At 39.5% G+C, this 21,034-nt stretch overlaps 1 protein-coding gene across 2 annotated transcripts in view; it reads left to right on the top strand.

Annotated features, from left to right (window-relative positions):
* The window catches only part of Slco5a1 (solute carrier organic anion transporter family member 5A1), a 139,946-nt gene that overhangs the window by 98,135 nt on the left and 20,777 nt on the right, over nt 1-21,034 (top strand). For both annotated transcript variants that reach the window (XM_004842069.3, XM_004842068.3), the window contains one exon: nt 15,278-15,476. In XM_004842069.3, the coding sequence (XP_004842126.1) occupies nt 15,278-15,476 (199 nt within the window). The remainder of the gene's footprint in view (nt 1-15,277; nt 15,477-21,034) is intronic.

The raw sequence follows: 21,034 nt of genomic DNA, 5'->3' as shown, positions 1-21,034 counted from the left end.
AAACTCCCCCTCCCCATATGATATACAATTACAATTAAAGGAAATATAATTTATGTTGCTTGATTAAAGTGGACTTTTATTTTTTATTTTTTTTGGTACCAGGGATCAAACTCGGGACCTTGCGCTTGCCAGGCAGGTGGCGGAACCACTGAGCTAAATCTCCGGCCCCGAAGTGGACTTTTAGAAACATTATAGGTGCACATTTGTCTTTGGGACAATTTCTGTATATTTGTTTTATAGAGTACAGTATATGGAGCTTATTTGTTTATATAGAGTTAATATTGTAACATCTTCCTTAAATTTGTTTAAAGTGAGTTCTGTGTAAATACCAAACTTTTGGAAATGCGCCAGATTGTATAGATATTGCTATGGTTTGGATCTAGAATGTTCCCCAAACGCCTACTTGTGGAAGGCTTGCTTGGTCCCCAGCCTGTGGCACTACTGGGAGGTGGAATAACCTTTAGGAGGTGGGGCCCAAAGGAAAAAAGTTGGGTCACTGAAGGTGTGTGCTTGAAGGGATATCAGGACCCCAACCACTTCCTGTCTCTTTTTCACTTCCTGGTCACTGTGAAGTGAACAAGCCTCCTCTGCCATGTGTTCCTTCCATGAGACACTGTATCACCATATGCCTAAAGCAGCAGGACCAGGAAACCAAGGACTGAAACTTCTGAAACCATGAGCCAAAACAATCTCTTCCTCTGTAAGTTGATCATCTCAGTATTTTGTTATAGCAGTAGAAGGCAGACACAGAAACTCATGTACTAAATGTAAATATAGAATAAATAAGTATTGTGGTATGTTTTTAATCACCAGACATATACTACTTTCTAAAAAGCATATGAAATTTTAAACAAATGATCACCTATTCATTCAGGGGGGAAAACATTAAAGAAAGAGATATGATCTCTTTAGTTGATATTTTAAAAGTATCAACGACTTCCTCTCACTTCAAGTTCTTTTTCTTTCTTTGAGGGATATAAGAAATAAGTGAATGGGCTGGGGATTTAGCTTAGTGCCACCGTGCCTGCCTTCCAAGTGGAAGCACAAGGTCCTGAGTTTGATCCCCGGTACCACAAAAAAAAAAGAAGAAAAAGAAATGTGAATAAAATGTTGACTATCAAAAATATCTTAGAAATGTTTAATTTATATTCAAACATTCATTATTCACAATATTAAATTAATGAAAATTGTCTTGTAAGTAGAACAAAATATAAGTTTATATAAAACAAATCCACCTTTATAAACACTTCAACATAGCTGAAAAATCAAGGATCTGATCTTATGGTATAAGTAGGTTCTTTAGTGAGTTTATTTTCTTGTTTCTGGTGTTGGTATGATTAAACTTCAAAGGTCAATAATTTGATAAACAGTGTATATTTAATAGTCTTGCATATTATGGTTAAATTATGGTTCAAAACTAGTTAGTTTCTGCTTAAACTGTGTCTTCTGAGTTTATTGGTACACTCATACACATAAGCACACACATTCATACACAGTACATACATACATAAGCTCTTGCACACCTCATGTATATTAGCATATTGAAGCGCTTTTGTCTTGAAGACTTGAGTTATTTTTAGGAGACAGTGTAACTAATTGGAAAAACAAGTATGAGTTAAGGGACTAAGACTCAGTTTTAAAAAGAGAAATGCATTTGGAATTCAGGTAGCAGATTTCTTACTCCATGCCTGAGACTATCAGATGTGTCCAGTCTTTGCTATGTCAGCTTTTGTGATGTGTTTTAGTTTGCTTATCCATAAAATGGGAATTAAAAGTAATTCATCAAGTGGCATAAGATTATATAAGATTAAATGTAAGTACTTTAGGACTTAAAGTAACCTGTAAATGTATCATGGTTATTATGTAGTCCTTTTTACTTTCCTGTAGTCTGTTTTCTTATCTGTATTAGCAGATAATACCTATTCATAGAGTTTTGGTATTGATCAGTTAAATAATTGATAGGAATGTGCTTTGAAAAATCTATAAAAGTTTCCTTCATATGATTTTAGATTTTTGCTGGTAATTTTGAATAAAGGTGAAGTCAGCTTGATGTGATGTAAACACATTTAATCTTTTAATCACAGCATTTGTTTTTTGGTGTATATCTCCTGATTGAAGATAGGCATTTTGAGTTTTCTACTGCTTTAGGTGGAAAATTAGTCCAAGATGCTTTCATGGGGCTGGGGATGTAGCTCAGTGGTGGTATGCTTGCCTAGCATGTGTGAAGCCCTGAGTTCAATCACTAGCACTACCATAAAACAAAAACCAAAACCCCTAAAACCAAACCAAACCGAACTAAAACAAACAAGTTACAAAACAAAAAGGCAACAAAAAATGCTTTCCCTTCTGAAATAAATAAAATTTTGAAGAACTGACTATAAAGGAAGTTTCCAGAAATAAAAATGTCTTTCCTTGAACTTTAAAAATAAAACAGCACCCGTTCCTAGAGAAAACAAGTGGCTTAAATGGTTGGGGGGGAAAATCACACAAAATTAACAAACTTTTATATTTTCACTGTGTGATTATGGAAGTGTAAGCTTCATACAAATGTGGAGAAAGCATTAGCTGTAGAAACGGAACACTTCAGAGTCTGGGCCTCACTCTGGCATTAGTGAACCATTCATTTAATTTAAGTCACTCATCTTCTCAGAGCCTCATTTTTATTTTATCGTCTTTAAAAAAGAAGTTGAAGAAATGACCTCTGCATTCCATGTTAAAATAGGTTAATAGGAGTTTTTTGTTTGTTTGTTTGTTTGTTTTAGAGTATCAGACTTGAGGCAGCTCAGGGCTGGTGTAGGATCTGTATCCAAATTGCTTCCAGTTTCTGGTCATCATCAACTCCTGGCCTCATGATATAAGGTGGAGGTCCAGCTATGTCATTGGTGGTTCAAGTAGAAGAATGAGAGGAGTTTGGGAGAGGCACATCCCATTGGCCAGAATTTATTTTATGGCCACACTCATAGCATGAGAGGCTGGGAAATATAGTCTACACTGCAGGCAGCCATAACCCAACCTATTGCTCTAGAATAGGAATCTTGTATCAAATTCAGCCTGCTCTCTGTTTTTGTAAATAAAATATTAGAAAATAGTCATGTCTATTTGTCTGTTTGTTTTTTTTTTTTGGTACCGGGGATCGAACTTGGGTCCTTGCGCTTGCGCAGCAGGCGGCGAAACCACTGAGCTAAATCCCCGGCCCATGCCCATTTGTTGTTTATACATGTCCATGACTACTTTAGCTCTGCAAAAACAAAAGTGAGCAGTTGTAACAGACACTGTCTGATCTACAAAGTGGAAAATATTTGTTATCTATCTTCTTATAAAAATTTTTGCTGATCCCTGCTCTAGAAGAGTGCTGTCCACTTTTCTATCTGGTAACAGTGCCTTTCAATATCAATCCAGCTGTCTAAAATGCCAGCTACTCATCTCTATCTTTGAGGATAAAAATATTTTATTTGGCATATGCCCTGCATAGTCTTCATTTTGGTCAAAGTGAAAATGTGAAAAGATTTAGAGCTATTTTTGATCCTCCCAAGGCTTCCAGTGTAATATCTGGAGTTGTTGGTGGAGTGGCCATCACACCATGGTTGTTAGTCAGGAGCTATGTGACATCGACCATTGCTTCTTATTATTTTCTTCCTTTGCTGGTTCACATGTGTCTTTGGGGTTTAATTTAAAATAAAATGCATTTACAAGCTTATTTTTCAGTCACTCAAGTTATATTACTGTCTTTCAAAGAGAAATTTTATCTGAAAATATGTGATTTTATTTGTTCAAATCAAGAATAGGTAAGGTCTGAATAATAATGGGAGGAGACTGCTAAGGTGTTTTGCTGAGAAATTTAGGGATGGATCAGTTTCTGGAGGTACATTAGCTGTTTCTTTTCTAGAGCTTTCTGTGCAAGTTACTTTTTGTAAGATTAATCAATCCATTAATTTCTTTTTTATTGAGTTTCTTGGTACATTTTAGGTAAACCTTATGATCACATTCATCATAATTATTAATTTCTGCAACCTTGGTTCTCATGGGCAGTAGGATTGGTGCTCTTCCTAGAAGCTCGGACCATTAGATTACTAGAGTCATTTTCTTTTATAAAACAGATTTATTATCATAAAACTTATTTTGTGGATTTCATTACCTGGTGAATTATGCATGTCTCTTGAAACAAAATTACATCTTCAAGTTCAAAATGCATTAGGTGACATACTAGTGAAGGTTTTCATCCCTCACAGCCTTGTCCAAAGTTGTTTTTTTTTCCTGGCTTAAGCTGTCTCATTTAGAAAACAAAGAGAGCTGATTAATTTAGGGGGTTTCTTCTAGTTATAACATTTTCTGAGTTTTATTATCCTTGGCTTCTACTAAACTTTCTTTAATGGAAAACAGTGTATGACTAGAGTATTATTTGTTCACCATAAATACTGTACTTGTCCTCCTGCAGGTTTTTGCTCAAATGACTCCTTGTCATTTAAAAAGGAAGCTTCTCTTCCCAGTCTGATTTCTTTTACTTTGCTGAACATTTTTCTCTGTAATACTTTTTACCTTCTAACATTTGATACATTTTTTTTTAGTTATTGGTTTGTCTGTTTTTCCACATTAGATTGTAAACTCTATATGGGTAGGAGTTTTTCATCAGTTTTTTCACTATGTATCTCCAGAGCTTAGAACAGGCCCTGGCATGTAAATGTTTTCTCTTAAATATATCTTAAATTCATATTTTTATAAGTTCTCTGAAAGTCATGTTTAAGAGCAAAACTGAATTTTAGGCTGGGGATTTAGCTCAGTGGTGCTGCCACCTCCCTCGCAAGTGCAAGGTCCTGAGTTCGATCCCCGGTACAAAAACAAAACAAAACAAAACAAAACTGAATTTTAGGTCAAAACTGAATACAACAATGTAAATGGCACTTACAGAAATGCCACAGATAGCATCATAGTTAATGATGAAAGGCTCGATAATTTCTTCCAAAAAACAGGAAAAAGAAGTTAGAACCCTTGCACACTGTTGGTGCAAATGTCAAGGCCTACAGCCACTTTGGAAAGCCTAGCTTTGGCACTTCCTCAAACATATGATCAGGAAATTCCAAGAGAAATGAAAATATATGCCCACACAAAACTTGTACATGAATGTTCCTAGCAGCATTATTCATAATAGCCAAAAATGGAAACAACCCAAAAGTCCATCAACAGATGCATGGATAAATAAAATGTGATTATATAAATGAAGTGGTATATTATTACTATTTGGCCATAAGTAGGAATAAAAACCTGATACATACTTCAGCATGGATGAACCTTGGAAAAATTATGCTGAATTATAGAAGCCAGACGTACATCGTGGATGAATTTACTTATATGAAATAGGCAAATTTATAGAGACAGAAAACAGATTAGTGAATATCCGGAGCTGGGATAGGGTATGGGGGAGTTGGGAGGAAAGGGGTGTGATAGCTCATTGGTACAGGGTTTCTTTTTGGAGTGATGGAAATGTTCTAAAATTCTGCTAATGTCTGCACATCTTTGTGTGTACTAAAAACTGAAATGTAAAGCTTAAGTAGACATATTGTGTAGTACTACATGTGGATTACAGCCTGAAGCTGTCAACTCAAGAAAAACAAAAACAAACACTATTGTGTTCAAAGTAGTGCTTTAACTATATTATGAAATGCATGATCTGGTCTCCCCTCTCTTCACCTGGCAGAATTAATATATATTCTACTCTTTGAGATATAGGGACAGGTAACAACTGCCTAAATAGAATTGATAAATGAGATTTCATCAAATTAAAAAGCTTCTGCACAACAAAGGAAACAACAGAGTGAAGAGACAGCTTACAGAATAGAAGAAAGTCTTTGCCAGCTACTCTTCCAACAGAAGATTAATATCCAAAACATATGGAAAACTCCAAAAACTCCCTACCAAACAACAAATGATCCAATCAATAAAAGCCAAATGAGCTGAACAGACACTTCTCCTAAGAAGTGGTGCATGGCCAATAAGTATATGAAAAAAATGTTTAACATCTTTAGCCATTAGGGAAATGCAAATCAAAACTACACTGAGATTCTATTTTGTCCCAGTGAGAATGTCATCAAAAATAAAAGAAAAGAAAGAAAGAAGGAAAAAAAAAATCAATAGATTCTAGCAAGAATGCAAGGGATAAGGAGCCCTTCTATCCTGTTGGTGGCAATGTAAGTTAGCACAGGCATAATGGAAATCAATGTGAAAGTTCTTCAACAAACTAAACTAGAACTACCATATGACCCTTGGTATATATCAGAAGAAATTAAAATCAGCATACTTCTGAGTTACCTACATACCATTGTTTATTTTGGCAAATTCACTATATCAAAGGTATGGAACGAGCCTGAGTGCCCATCAACCGTTGAATAGATAAAGAAATGTGATACATATACCCAAATGGAGTATTATTCAGCTATAAAGAAGAATGACATCATGTCATTTGCAAGAAAATTGATGGAGCTAGAGATCTTCTGTTAGGCAAGATAAGCCAGACTCAGATCTGAGTATCACGTTTTCTCACATATGTGGAATCTAGGAAAAAAAAAAGATAACATGAAAGTGGAAGGGAGACTACTGTGTTAGAGAAGAAGAAGGGTACTAGGAGGAGCAGGGCGGGAGGCTGAGGGAGGAGAATGGGAGGGCAAATAGGATTAAAGTGTATTATATGCATGTATGACAATACCACAGTGAAAGTCATTATGCTATATGATTAATATGCACTAATAAAACAATAAAGAAACATTTCTTCCCTAGCTTCACAAAAAAGTTAATATGTTTGTGAAGAGTAAAAGCTCCACCTGGCCACCTGGCCTTGCAGGGGCAAGGGCACTTGAACGAGCAGAATTTAGATGAGCAAAAGTTTGTCCCCAGTTTTGTTTTTCAGATGAATAGTTTTAAAAATCTGCTTGTTTATTCCAGGGGAAGGATAGCTTTGTCAGGTTTTTGCAGCTCAGCTGTTAGCGGGCATAATGATGGTCAACCTTCTCCATGGGAAAGCTCCGAAAACGGCTGAATTTGGACAACAATGGACAGAGGAGAAGTCAGAAGCTGCTGACAGAAAATGGATCTTGCCCAAAGGGCCTCCAGCGGGGACTCTGCATTTGGCAGGGGCCCACATCTGTAGGCTTTGCCTCTCTGAAAGGAAACTAAGTACAGTAACTTGATGCTAAGGTTTTCATCTGAGGCCTATTTTGATCACTCAGAAAGTTAATAGAGTACCATGCCATTATTCTCCTGTGAACTTCCCTGTACAAAAGACCTTTCCTGCCACATTTTGCAACTTGCTTAAAATTTCACCTTCAGTTTCCCAGAGGCAGGGGAAAAAAAAAAAAGAAGTAAAAACTGGTTTTTGCATTTCATCATTTCAGGTTCTTTTTGACCTCTGTGGTTTATTGCCTGGATGCAGAAAACTCCTTAGGTTTGCCTAGCATAAAAGATGAAATATTAATTGGATTTCATTTTGGAGTCCCTCTCCTGATGCAGCTCGGCATTGGCGTTGATGCATTATTTCAGCCAGAGCCTGGCAGAAACCTGAAATGAAAAGCTTGGTTGTTTTCTCTGTGAATGTTCCTTTTTATTACCTTTCCTTCAGCACTCCCAAGACTTTGAATTCTGGAGACTGGGGTTCTCATATTTCTCCCATCTGTGCAGTGGCTCCCTGTTGGCCAAGAGTTGGAGACAGCGCTATTATGGGTGGATGGGACCCATGGGGCCTCAGAGGAGGAAAATATGGGCTTTGTACAGATCTCTCCGTGCTGAAGGCATCAAGGCTAGGATTTTGAGAAGCGTGTTACTCCTTTGAAAGCCTTTACGGTATTAATAATTTCAGCAAGGTCGCACTAGAAATTCCAGAACTTTCTCTGTTGTTGTGCAGCAAGTGGTCCCATCTGGGCCACCCCATGGTTGTTGCAGGGCTCTCAGCAGGAAGCTGAGGTTCAGAGGCCTCCTTGTAACACTGTCTCCTTTGACTGAGGCTCGAGAGGGGAAGCCGTTAGCCGGCTGATCTGTAGCAGGGCTGTGTGAGGCTAGATGCTCTTCCAGCTCTTCTGCTTCAGGAGAACTCCTGAAAGAACTTCAAGTTCTTCACACTGCTCCTGCAGGCTTCTCCTAGCGTCCTGAGACCCTAAACCGTGACGCATCCAGCCTCAGGCCAACACACAGACTCTCCTAGTCCACAGCCCAGTTGGGCCTGAAGTCATATTTGAAATATTCTAGGTTTCTTTTCTGTCTTAAAACAGCCACCCAACTCAAGAAAAAACATTCATAAATTAATTCTAAGGTTACACCCAAGTTCATTGAGAAAGGATTTCTGAGATTTTCCCACAACAGTAAGATTGAATTGTATGAAAAAGAGATATCTTTTTTTTTTCTTTATGGACTTATATACAGTTTGTGAGAATGTGTACTTACTAAGCCACCTGCTCTCAGAACATTTAAAAATTTCTAGCTTCAAGATTTGGATTTTAAAAATATTCTTTTTGGTTGTTGCCCTCTGACAGTAATTGATACTTACTTCCTACAAGAAAATGTTTGCAAGAGAAGTGGAAACTTAAGCGGGTAGAATAATTTCAGAGGAAAACACTTATTTTGTATCATAAAGTTAGAAGCATAGTCTTTAGAAAGACTGAATAAATTTGAATTCATTTACCTGATCTGTCACTGATTAGCTGTGATATGGAGAGAATGGTGTATTCCTTCCAATCTAAGATACTATTGACGGTAAAATGCCCCATAATTTTGAGTCACAATGAGAGAAAAATGCTTCTGATTAGACTATGATATAAGGTTGTTACTGTTGATTGTAAGACATTTTTCGATTTCAGAGCATCAAGATCCATGAAATATTGAGGATGAGTTAACCATATGAAGAGTAGTTACTATAATACCTGGCGTATACTCGTGGGTGTGTGTGTGTGTGTGTGTGTGTGTGTGTGTGTGTGTGTGTGCTGAGAATTGAAGCCAGGGCTTTCACACTGAATACATCTCCAGCACTTCTTTAATTTTTATATTTTGAGACAAGGTCTCACTAAGTCTATGAGTTACCAGGCTGAGCTTGAATTTGCTGTCCTCTTGCCTCAGGCTTTCAGAGTGTTGGGATTACAGGCATGTACCATGATGCCTAGGCCTAGTGTAAACTTTCACTAGTAATATTCTATTCAGAATTTTGAAAAAGTGAAGTTCTTCAGGCCTCAGTCTAGATACTTAGTACCTATTGATTTTACATTGATTTTAGAAAGTTACTTTAACCTCAAACTAGACTTTAGATTTTTCCTTCGCAAAATGGAATATAGTCTGGTTGAAGGAATAATTGAAAATTGAAATGGATGAGTAAATTTTTATATAAAAATTCTAAGTAATAAAATGTGTTTATTTATCCATACATTCACTGGGCCCTGGTTGGTACTAGACAGGTAGGAAGGTAATGAAAATATAGTCCTTTTGGTGCTCAGGAAGCGAGGGAAAGTCAGAGAAGTAAACTCAGCAGATGGTGGCAGACATGATGATAAGGAGCTAGCAACTCGGTACCCTCAAAGCAAATTATTGTTGTTCCTAACAACTGTAACAACAATGGCACAATTGATGTTCCCTGAACCTGCAACATTCTTGATAATAAATGGGTTTGCAGGGGCCGGGGATTTAGCTCAGTGGTTTCGGCGCCTGCCTCAAAAGCGCAAGGTCCCGAGTTCGATCTCTGGTACCAAAAAACAAAACAAAACAAAATAAATGGGTTTGCTAATTTTGTCCCTTTCCTTCTGTTCAAGGTTTTCGTGAGCTCCCAAATCATATGTTAGGTTTAGATATATTTCATGTGTTTATTTATAATACAGATAATGTCTACCTGTTGACAGAAGTTAGAGGAAAATAACTTTATGAAGGCAAGTGATATTGTGACTCAGAGTAAAAAGCTTCGACATCTAGTGTTATAGGGTAATAGTGCTTTACATAGGAGGAAGTAAGGAAGTAGGACAATTAATATGTCAGTTTCCTTGGATAAATGAAAAGAAAGGTAACAGGGTATTCCCAGACCTTTTAACAAAGCAGAACCATCTGTTTTGTCAATAATACTGCAGTGAGTTTGGATTAAGATATACACACACGTAGCTGAACAAGAACACAGAGTAGCTAAATGCCAAAGGTGTATCTATTAAAGAACACTTAGAAGGGGCCGGGGATTTAGCTCAATGCTTCCGGCGGCTGCCCCACAAGCACAAGGTCCCAAGTTCGATCCCTGATACCAAAAAACAAAAAGAACACCTAGAAATTTACATTGGGCCACTCATTGATTGCTTAAAGTGAAATCCTATAGATTAAATACTACATAGAAATTTACTTAATTACAATTCCAACCTATATGTGTGGAAGTTAAACTCATTGATATTAGATAATAGTGATGTCCATTGTTAAAATGACTAACAATTTTGAGTGTATACTCTGGGTCATACACTGTTCTAAACTCTTCCCTTGTCTTAACTCATCTAATCCTGACAGTTTTATGAGGACATTTTACCCAGGAGAGAACCTGAGTCCTGGAAATGGTCAGTAACTTGCCTGAGGACCTGCAGCTTGTAAGTGGCTGAGCTGAGTTTTGAACTCAGGCTCCAGAGCCTTTTTTTTTTTAAACTAGGATTTGTCCCTTGGACTTCCAGGATTGCATTGACCTCTGTCCTTTACCTCTGGTTCCTCAGGCCTTGAGTATCTGGATTTGGTGTAGTATTCCCATTTTCCCACACTCAATCTGTCTTGCCCTCTCCCTCAGCATGTCAGTTACCCTAGGGCACCAATTGATGCCACCAGCCCCCAACAGTCCCCTGGGACTGCCACATCTTGGCCAATAATGGACATAGGAAGTAGGAACTCAGGGACTCAGAATTGTGCCCTCGGGGCTGGGAAAGGGAGCAGAGGAGCTGAGCCCTGTGGGACCATGTGCTGGCCTACAGGGGTCTGGGGACGGAGGGAAGAGAAGGAGGGTAGTAGCCAGGGATGTGAAGTGGGGCCCAGGACCAGTGGCATCTTCTGGCTGAGCGCCATTCTTTGTATTTCCCCTCCTCACACAGGGAGGGGGGGCCTCAGGGAGGACAGGGTGGGCACACGGTGGTGGAGAAGCTGACTCTGAGGCTTGTGCCAAGTCGCCCCAAAGTGCTCAGCCTGGCTACCAGAGCTGGGGGCATCGGGAGAGGGCAATGAGCAGGTTCTCCTGTCCCACCTGCTCCCGCCCTGCTCCTCAGCACTAAATTTGCATGCCCACCCCAGGAGGCTAACTTCCTCCAAGCCAAACATTTGGGCCACTCCCGCTGCACATCTGAGAGTGGCACACATTAGCGCGAATCAGTGGTCTGCCCTTCCTGAGGTTGTTTTGTGGTTGACTGTTGGTTATTTTGTTGTGTTTTGGGGAGTGTATGTGATTTAGATGACGGGGGCACCAGGAGAAATGTTAATGGCTGTCACTATGCTTGATGTACCCTCACATTTACTGATGGCATATTATGTTATTAAGAGCTGAATACTAACTAGGATGTTTAGTCAAATAAATTACCATGCTTTTTAGTTATGACTCAGTTCTGAACGGGGGATTTAGTTTTGTTGTTGTTGTTTTTCCCTTGAGGGTCTAGCACAGCACATGCCACTCCATAAATTGTAAGCAGGAATTTTATGAATTTACTGTTTTCATTTTAAAGGTAAAGAAAGCTTTGCCTTTCTAGTCACATTGACAGCCCATGTGCTTTCACTTAATGAGGAGGATTCTTCATTAACCAGCTTCCTTTCCTCCAGAGCTTCGGTCAGTTTACCTAGAAGAGCCCAGGTCATGTTGGCTCTAAGGAGCTGTGTGGCTATGTGGACAGATATCTCTCTTCTCTTTATTTCCCTCCTTCTCTCCCTTTCTCCCTCTCTCTATACTATAGGGCAAGTCTCTGCTCTGAGTCTTCAGCTTCCTCATTTGTTAAAGGGCCCCTAGTGATTTCATCAGACGCTGATGAGGATAACAAAATGAGTACTGGTGGCCAGGCAAAACTCTGATCTCAGGGTTTCCTCCTCTTGTGCTCTTTCTGCCGGTTGCTGAACATGGTGGAACAAACTGTCCCACGGTGTGCAGTGAAGCAGCTGGAGAGTTCTGGTGTCTGATGTTGCTGGATCCATGGTTCCCACCTGCCAAGCGTATAACATGCTCCTGTCTAGTGCTTGGCTGGCTTTCCCACCACAGCTAGGCCAACCCCTGGCCACATGGAAAGTCCTCAGGATCCCTTCCCGCTGGGAGTTGGTTTTGTTTTCAGTTGTACAGAACACATCTCCTTGCCCAAACCAAAAAGAATCTACAGCATATTATCAATTTCCTGAGAAAAATTGCTTCAAGGAAATATGTCAGAATGTAAGCAGTGGATTTTTGTGTCTTCTTTATGCTTTGAAATGTTCTATTACAACATGATTACATTATGTTTCCAAAATAATGGAAAACTAACCAAGCAGGAAAGCTGAGATTTATGAGATTTATGAAGCCCCCTCCAGGGCCAAGCTGACCATCTGAGCTATTGGTCCCGTATCCTGCTACTTCTCAAGGACCTCGCACTCTTTATAGTCTAGTTTCCTCCATATGTAAATCTGCTTAAGTCTTCTCTGCATCTTAGCAAAACAGACTGATCTCCTCCAAGCTGCAATCTTGGCTCCTCTTTAACTCATACCCTCCTTTTTCTGATACCCAGAGTTCCTGAAAGAGCAGCCTGAGTCCCCAAACTCTAGGCCTCATGACAGACTGCTCACCCCATTGCAGTCTGGCTTCTTCCTTCACTCCACCTTTAGATTGCTCTTGCCAGTGTCTCCAATGACATCATGATCTCATTTCAGCCTTTCTTGTTGGATTTCTTTGCCATTTGACATCATTGTCTGGTTTCCCCTTGAAACTGTCTCTCTTAGTTTTCTATGGCACAACTGTAACACAGTTACTACAGTTTATAACATGTACCATATGCTCCGTGCCATGTCTACTTACAGAGAGTGTCTGTGATCCACATTCTCAGGTGGAAGGGGACAACTCATGAGAAAGCAAAGGTATCTGGCCTAGAGAGTTTTGGAATCTTGTGCGTGATCACACAGCTATTTTCACGACCCAAATCCCAAGGTTTATCTCATTATGACATTTCTCTTTTCTAGAGTTCCTCTTGCCTAAGGAGCTGCTTGTTCCCAGCTTCCTCTGTGGGCTCAGCTTTTCATGACATCCTGTTAACTTTGGTGCTCCTCCAATGGCTTTGGTCCTTTGTTTTCGCACTGTGGGCCCTGTTGGAACCTCCTGTCTCTGCCATGAATTCAGCGACAAATTCCCCAGCCCAGCTCCTCCTGGCCTGTGGCCCCCACACAGGGCAGCAGTGTGAAGCATTTCTACCTGATTGTCCTACAGGCCCTTCACAATCAACATGTCCACAGTGGAGGCCCCTGAGATGCCTCACATTCTGGATCGATCCTAGCTCTCTCCCTGTGTCACATGCTAGCCTCACCTAGCCTCCTTATCAAATTTATTATGCAGTTGGTGCAGAGCTTAGGATGGCTCTCCAGAACCTTTGTGGTTATCCTCCTGAGCTCTTCTCTAACTACTGTGTTCACCCTGTCTAAACTGTCTTGCTTCTCACTGCAAGAATGATCTTCACAATACACATCTCCCACATCATCTGACCCAGCTCGAGGTCCTCCAGTGGCCTTCCATTGTCTAGAGATACAATCTGAGCTTCTTTTTATGCTCTGTCATGCTCTCTTGTCTTCTTAACCTCTCGTCCCCATGTCCCACCATCTTCTAGCGGCTTTGAGCTGCTTTGAATCTCCAATTCCATTACCCCTGCTTCTCTCCAAGTTTTTCCTCTGTACAGAATGTTCTCTCTGCCTGTCCACTGGGCAGATTCTATCTCATTTGCTGAGGGTCAGCTCAAGTGTCACCACTGTAAAAAGCCCTCCCTGATTTCTTCTGGGGAAGACTTGGGTGTCTCTCCTTGTGTTCTGACTGCACTTTGTATGGTTATTGTCTTGTATTCTACTTTTCTAGTAACCTGTGTGTTTCTCTTTTAGATTGTAAGGTTCTTGGGGCAGGCACTGTGACTATTTCTTCATTATTTTTGGCTATAAAACATAACATACTCAGAAGTACCTTAACTAAAATTTAGAGATAAGGAATAAATACAAAGGAAACACTTGTAGCTTGTTTTGGGGGCTATAACGAGATTTCATAGACAGAGTGGCTTGTAAGCAAGAGATATTTGTTTCTTACAGCTCTAGATTGGGAATCCAAGATCAAAGCACTGGCTGACTTGGTGTCTGGCGAGGGGCTGCTTCTTCATAGAGCATACTCTCCATGTCCTCAGATGGCAGCAGGGGGAGAGAGAGCTCTCTGACCTCGTTTATTAGGGCGCTTATTCTATTCATGCAGCCTCCACCTTTGTGATTTAATCATTCCGAAGGTTTCAACCTCCCAATACTATGACATTGGGGTGAGAATTTTAACATATGAGTTAAGGGGGACACACATTGAGACCATGGTATTAACACTTACCTAAATAATGGAATGGAATATTTTCGGTACCTTCTCTGACATCACTCCTCTTACTACCACCTTGGCATTTATGGCAATTACTTCCTGTGTTTTCATCATGACTGTATGTGCATTCCCAAACATGGTTTAGTTTTACAGGTTCTTGGACTTAATGCAAGTGTAAACATGTTGTGTGTATTCTTTTGCATTTTATTTCTTACATTCAGCATTCTTTGTAAAATTCATCCACATACTTCTAGGTTGTTAAACTGCTTCCTTTTTATTGCTGTATAATAGCACTCCGCTATATGCGTATATTATACATAATGTATCTGTTAATGACATTTGGTTTATTTACAGTTTGGAGCTCTTATGATGCTTCACATATCTTGTACACTTCCTTGGGTACCCATGTGCACGAGTTTCTTCAGGGTATATATCCAGGAATGAAATTGCCTGTTACAGGGTGTGAATATCTTCAACTCTACCAGATGATACCAAGCTCACTTTTAATAGGTTGTTTGTCTTTGTTTTATTGCTTTGGAAAAAATTTTTTAAATGCCATCTAAATATGAGTCCTTTGTTAATTGTATGTGTTCAAAACATTATACTATAAGATCACACACTAAAGATTTATTGAATATACTATTTTTTATTCTTTGCTTAGTACTATGAGCAAGTAGAAATAGAATAATTAGAAAAGACAAATAACAATCTGCACCAGTTCAAATTAATCCTCTCCTCTCTTCTCCCCAGGTGTTATTATTGTCCCCAGTGCTGGTGTTGGTATTGTCCTGGGAGGCTACATTATTAAAAAATTGAAACTTGGTGCAAGAGAATCTGCAAAACTAGCAATGATCTGCAGTGGTGTGTCTCTCCTGTGTTTTTCAACCCTGTTCATTGTTGGATGTGAAAGTATTAATCTAGGGGGCATAAACATCCCATATACAACAGGGTAAGTACCTCTGAAGGCCATCCCTGCCACTCTACTGAAGTGCAAAGCCCTGTGTGCGTGTGTACACCCTGGTCAGACTCCATGTACATCTGTGTGTGTATGCACCCAGGTCGACTCCATGTACCCCGGTGTATGTACGCACCCCGGTCAGACTCCGTGCACACCTGTGTGTGTACCCACCCCGGTCAGAATGCCCTTCCCTCTAGCCATTCTTCCCATGTTGTGCTCTCTCTCTAAAGTGAACCCACACTCCTGGAGGGCAGAGGCCACAGTCTTGCCTTGGTCTATGCCCCTTTCTGTCTTCACAAAGTGACCGTCATAGCATTTTGATTACAGTAGACAAGGAGAAAATGCTCATTGGATTTATGAAAATTGCTCTGTTTTTAATATATTTTGAATGGGCAATATGTTCACATAGCTTAAAAAAATCAATGAAAACACAATCTACAATCAAAAGCCTTGATTTTACCAGAGTCCTCCATTCACCTACTTTTGACTTCTCCAATGAAAGGCAAACCATGTCAACACTTTTACCCACTTTTTTTTTTTCTTTTGGTGTATGTGTGTATCCTTCTAGGGCTTCTTTACACATGAAACCATGAATGTGTATTTCCAGTTTTCCCTATTTCATGTTCAACGGAGAGCATTCTACACAGATTTTTCTGAGCTTTATTTTTATGTGATAATATAGCCTGGAGTTCTTTATGTACCAGTGACAAGAATATGAAACACATTGACACTTACACTGACCCTACTGCATGCCAAGTGTTCTTCTTTACATATATGAACCCCGGAATCCTCACAACAACCCTATCAGGCAGGTGCTGCTGGTGACCTGGCTGTACACATGACAAAGCTGAGGTACAGACCAGACAGGTTATTTCCAACACTCAGCAATCACCTTCCCAGAGGGACTTGCCCTCTCTGCACAGATTAAGGGAGCCCACTCTTTACTCTTGGTCACATTATTCCTTCTCAGTTCCCTCTACAGAGCACACATTATCTGAAACTGTCTTGTGTAAGTATTTGCTTTGCTCCTGACTTCTGGCTCCAAACATGAGCTGCTTGAGACCAATCAGTGTATCTGTCTACATAACAGTTCCGTCCCTGCCATCAGAAAACAGTGCATGGCATTTGCTGCATGAATGATTAGATGATGGGCAGATGATGGATGGATGGATATCTCCACACACTTTGTTCATACATTCCTCACTTTTGAGCCCTTTTAATTTAACATGCACTTTTTTGAAGCGTAGGGAGGTTTTCTTCTACTATAGCATGATTAGTTTTGCCTGTGCATTTTCCCTGTGTTCTCCAGGACTCCTATTAATTAGATGTTGGCACATATGGACTCATTGGTTGTGTGTTTAATTTATTGTCTGATATTTCATATTTTCTCTTTTTAAAGTCTAATTTTATTGGTACATGTTTGTAATTCATGCCGTTTGCCATCATCGTGGGGAGTGTTTACATACATGTACATATTACAGCTTGCTTTTTTGCTCCCTTTCCCTTCTCCTTCCCTCCCCCTCCCCCTTCCGCGTCTGGTTCACCAGTCACCTTTTTTGTACCTGTTGATACTGTTCGTCTTAGCACGTTCTGTCTTACAATGTTTACACTGATAACATTGATTATAGTTATTAGGTTCCTGTACATGGGATATCTCTATTCCCTTCTCTCTCCCTTACTCTTCTCTTTGTTCTCTTGGACCATTTCCTTATTGTACAAAATCTGTCCCCTTGTTTCTTTTTATTTTTTAATTTAATTTTATTTTGTTTTGGTACCGGGGATTGAACTTGGGACCTTGCGCTTGCGAGGCAGGTGCCGGAACCACTGAGCTAAATCCCCTTGTTTCTTTCTAGTCATCTTTTTTCATTTTCTTTGTACCTTGTCTCACTCAAATGAGGGATATCATACAATATTCAAATTTGTATGTCTTGTTTATTTCATTCAACATTATATTTTCCAGGTACTTCTATTTTCCTACAAATGCCTCAAATTTTTCATTCTTCATAGCCAAGTAGTATTCCACTATATATAGATACCACATTTTGTTTATCCAGTCATTTGTTGATGGGTATACAGGCTGCTTTCAGGATTTAGCTATTATGAATTTAGCTATTATGAATTGTAAACATTGGTCTGCATTTATCACTGTAGTATGATGACTTAAGCTCTTTGGGGAAGATACCTAGCAAGGGGATAGCTGGGTTGTATGGAATTTCTAATTTCAATTCTTTGAGGAAACTCCATACTGATTTCCATAATGGTTGTACTAATTTACATTCCCACCAACAATGTTCCTTTTTTGCCACAGCCACACCAGCATTTGTTATTGTTTGATTTCCTAATGATTGCCATTCTTTCTGGAGTAAGATGGAATCTTAGGTTGTTTTAATTTGCATTTCTCTAATGGCCAGAGACATTGAACGTTTTTCATGTATTTGTTGGCCATTTGTATTTCTTCCTCTCTGAAGTGTCTGTTCATTTCTCTAGCCCATTTCTTGACTGGGTCTTTAATTTTAGGTGGTTTAATTTTTTTGAGTTCTTTATATATTCTGGATATTAGTCCTCTGATGAGTAGCTGACAAAATTTTTTTTTCCCATTCTGTGGATTGTCTTTTTACTAACTGAATCTTGAATCTTTTGCTATGAGAGCTTTTCCCAAACCTTGTTGTTAATATAAGTTTTTATTTTGAGGATAATTTTTTTCTTTGTTGAATTTTGAATGTTCTCTTTTTGTAGCATCTTGATGTTGTTTTAGAGAGTGTTATCTTCTCAAATCTTCCTATGTATGCAATTACAATTTTTTTTTTTTTTTGGTACCGGGGATTGAACTCGAGTTCTTGTGCTTGGGAGGCAAGCAGCGGAACCACTGAGCTAAATCCCCGGCCCTTTTTTGTTGTTGTTTTTATGCCGTACATCTTATCATTTGGTTTTAAGGATCAACTTTCTATTTATTTTTTTCTGGGCTTTGCAGGTTGACAGCACTCAGTCTAGCATCTCTCAGGTTATGTACTTCTCCTTCATCCCAAATATAAGAATTAGGGGGTTTGGTTCTGAGCTGTCAACACCAGAGTAGAAGCTTAGCTTTGTTAATTTTTTCCACTTTCTTTAGAGAAGAGCTTTCTGTTGAATCTCTGGACTCTGAATTGGTGCTGGGGTGGGTTTAACATGAGAATGGAAAGACCCACCCATATGGTTTCTCTCCCTCTGATTCCCAGGGAACTCCATCATATTCCCCTGCATGTTTTCCTCTTACCGAGTCACATTTACTGACTCAGGCTCGAAGCTATTTGGAGGTTCCTGTGGGCAGGCTGGCTCCTTATCCTGCAAAGCGCCCTTTGCCATGAACTCATGGCTGCCTATGCACCATTCATGAAGTTTGGTGTCCCTCTTTCCATTGCTCTGTGCTGTATGACTTTGCTTGTTTTAATCCTACTCTTCTCTTTAGTATGTTCTCAGAAGGGGTAGAAGACAGTTTCAATTATCGTACCTGCTTTGAAACTGCAAGTTCCTTATGGTTTAGATCTAAAATGTCCTCCCACAGTCTCATGTGTTCAGAGGTTGAAGATGATTGGATTTTGAGGGCTCTAACTTCATCAGTGGATTCATCTACTGATGAGATCACAATTGGATGGCATTATTTGGGCTGTTGGAAACAGGAGGTAGGGGCTAGTTGAAGGGAGTGGTTCATGGTGTGACCTTTGGGACTATATCTTTTTCTGGCCCCTTCCTCTCTGGCTTTTTTCTTCTTTTTCTGCTTCCTGGCTTCCATGAGGTGAGCAGCTTTGCTGTACCTCATCCTTCTGCCAGGATGTTCTGTCTTACCTCAGGCCACAGTGTTGGAACCAGATGACCATGGACTGAAGTCTCCGAAACTGTGAGCCTGAGTAAGTCTTGCTTCATTTAAGTTATTTATGTCAGGCATTTTGTTGCAGCAATGCAAGGCTGACTAACACATTACCTTATGACTTTTTAAGCTGTTTAGCACCACGCCTGTCCTCCCAGTCCTGAATCAATGGCTTCTGGACTTCCCTAGCACTACTGGGAAAAAATTACGTAAGTGTGCTGATTGGCTGCATTACAAATTCATGAGTTCCAATCTTAGCAGGCCCTCATCCTTGCTGAGCAATCCATTTACCTAGCCCTAGTCAGGTTCCTCCCCCAGGCTCATGAAATGGTTTCTTTTAATTTTTTTTTCTTTTTTAGTCCCTTTCCTCAATTCCTTTGTTTTTCCCTAGTTTTGCTTTTCTTAGTGGACAACCAATTCTATGTTAGTGAGAAAATGGATTTACCAAGAATGAACTCTCTAAATTTCTCTTCCCTCTCCCCTCAAACTCTTTTCTCTAAGACAATAATATTTTCAAAGGCAAGTATTGGTTCCATTGTTTTCTGGCTGTGGGTCCTAGCAAAAGAAAATCGCCTAATATTTTTGCATCTTGGTTTCCACATATATAAATTGACGGTAACGTCAATCTCTTCTAATTACAGACATAATGAAAATTAAATGCATGTGGTTGACAATATTATAATAATGCAGAAGGGTACAAAATGAGGTTATTGTCTCTGTCATCTTCACCTCCAAAGCATTTAGATACTTTATATGCTTATAGTTGTGATTATAAAGAGTTAAGGGAAACTTTTCAGATCTCCTACCACAAAATCTATCACTTAGAATGTGCTGAAAAAAAAGAAGTTTTGTTTTGTTTGTTTCTGTTCCCTTCTCTGCCGGATCATGTCCAGCAATCTGTTATTTTCTTTCAGTCATGAGTGAAGGTCAGGAATCGGCCTCTGCTCAGGAATGTCACTTGTATTGTATTGCTGATCCTAGAAAGCACTTGGTGTAAACATACATCTTAATTATCTGAATCCATGATAAATGGCACGCTCCTTCTCATTTTATTGTAATCATTAAGAAAAAGCAACCTAGTAAGGGGTACTAGACATGACCAGAAGGATCCAGTTGTGCTAGTACTTGCAGTCTGCCTTCAATGCAGTTTATGAATCAGCAAAAGAAAACCTCAGTTTCCATGGAGAATTTCTCTGGCTCCCCAACTACTTCTTGGAAGACAGTTCGAGAATGAATTAGTATAAACAATTTTCAGTGGTGCTACCACACAGGCCTGCCACTTTTACAGTGTGAAGAAAAATGGGATCCTTTCTCTACATAGGGTGTGGACTACATTTTAGGTTTTCTTTCCTGGCTGGATTCTTTTCAACAGTGTACAACCTGCTCAGTGGTATGTGGTTGCCTGCCTAGTAAAATCTGTTTCTGTTCTGCATGATTTTAAGGCTTGTGTGTTGGTATTTTTTTCTCCTATAAAGTCAATGAAGGGAATGGAAGTGAAGAGGAAATCTTTGTTAGCTATCAGTTTGGCTCAGGGATGGTTACAAAAGTCATGTGTGACTTTTATGTGTAAAGCTTACAACACCACTCCCATGTATGTATTGTTATCACATTTCAGTGACTGAAACTAAAGCTTAGAGATTAAGTGACTTGCCCAAAGGCATCCATTAATAAGGAGCAGGACTAAATCACACCTTGATTATCTACA

The sequence above is a fragment of the Heterocephalus glaber genome, unplaced genomic scaffold, assembly GCF_053883595.1.
Source record: "Heterocephalus glaber isolate CG9 unplaced genomic scaffold, H.glaber_assembly_v1.0 deba00001553, whole genome shotgun sequence".
Classification (NCBI taxonomy): Eukaryota; Metazoa; Chordata; class Mammalia; order Rodentia; family Bathyergidae; genus Heterocephalus; species Heterocephalus glaber.
The sequence above is the reverse complement of the archived record's forward strand: the minus strand, read 5'-3'. Positions and strand labels throughout refer to the sequence as shown.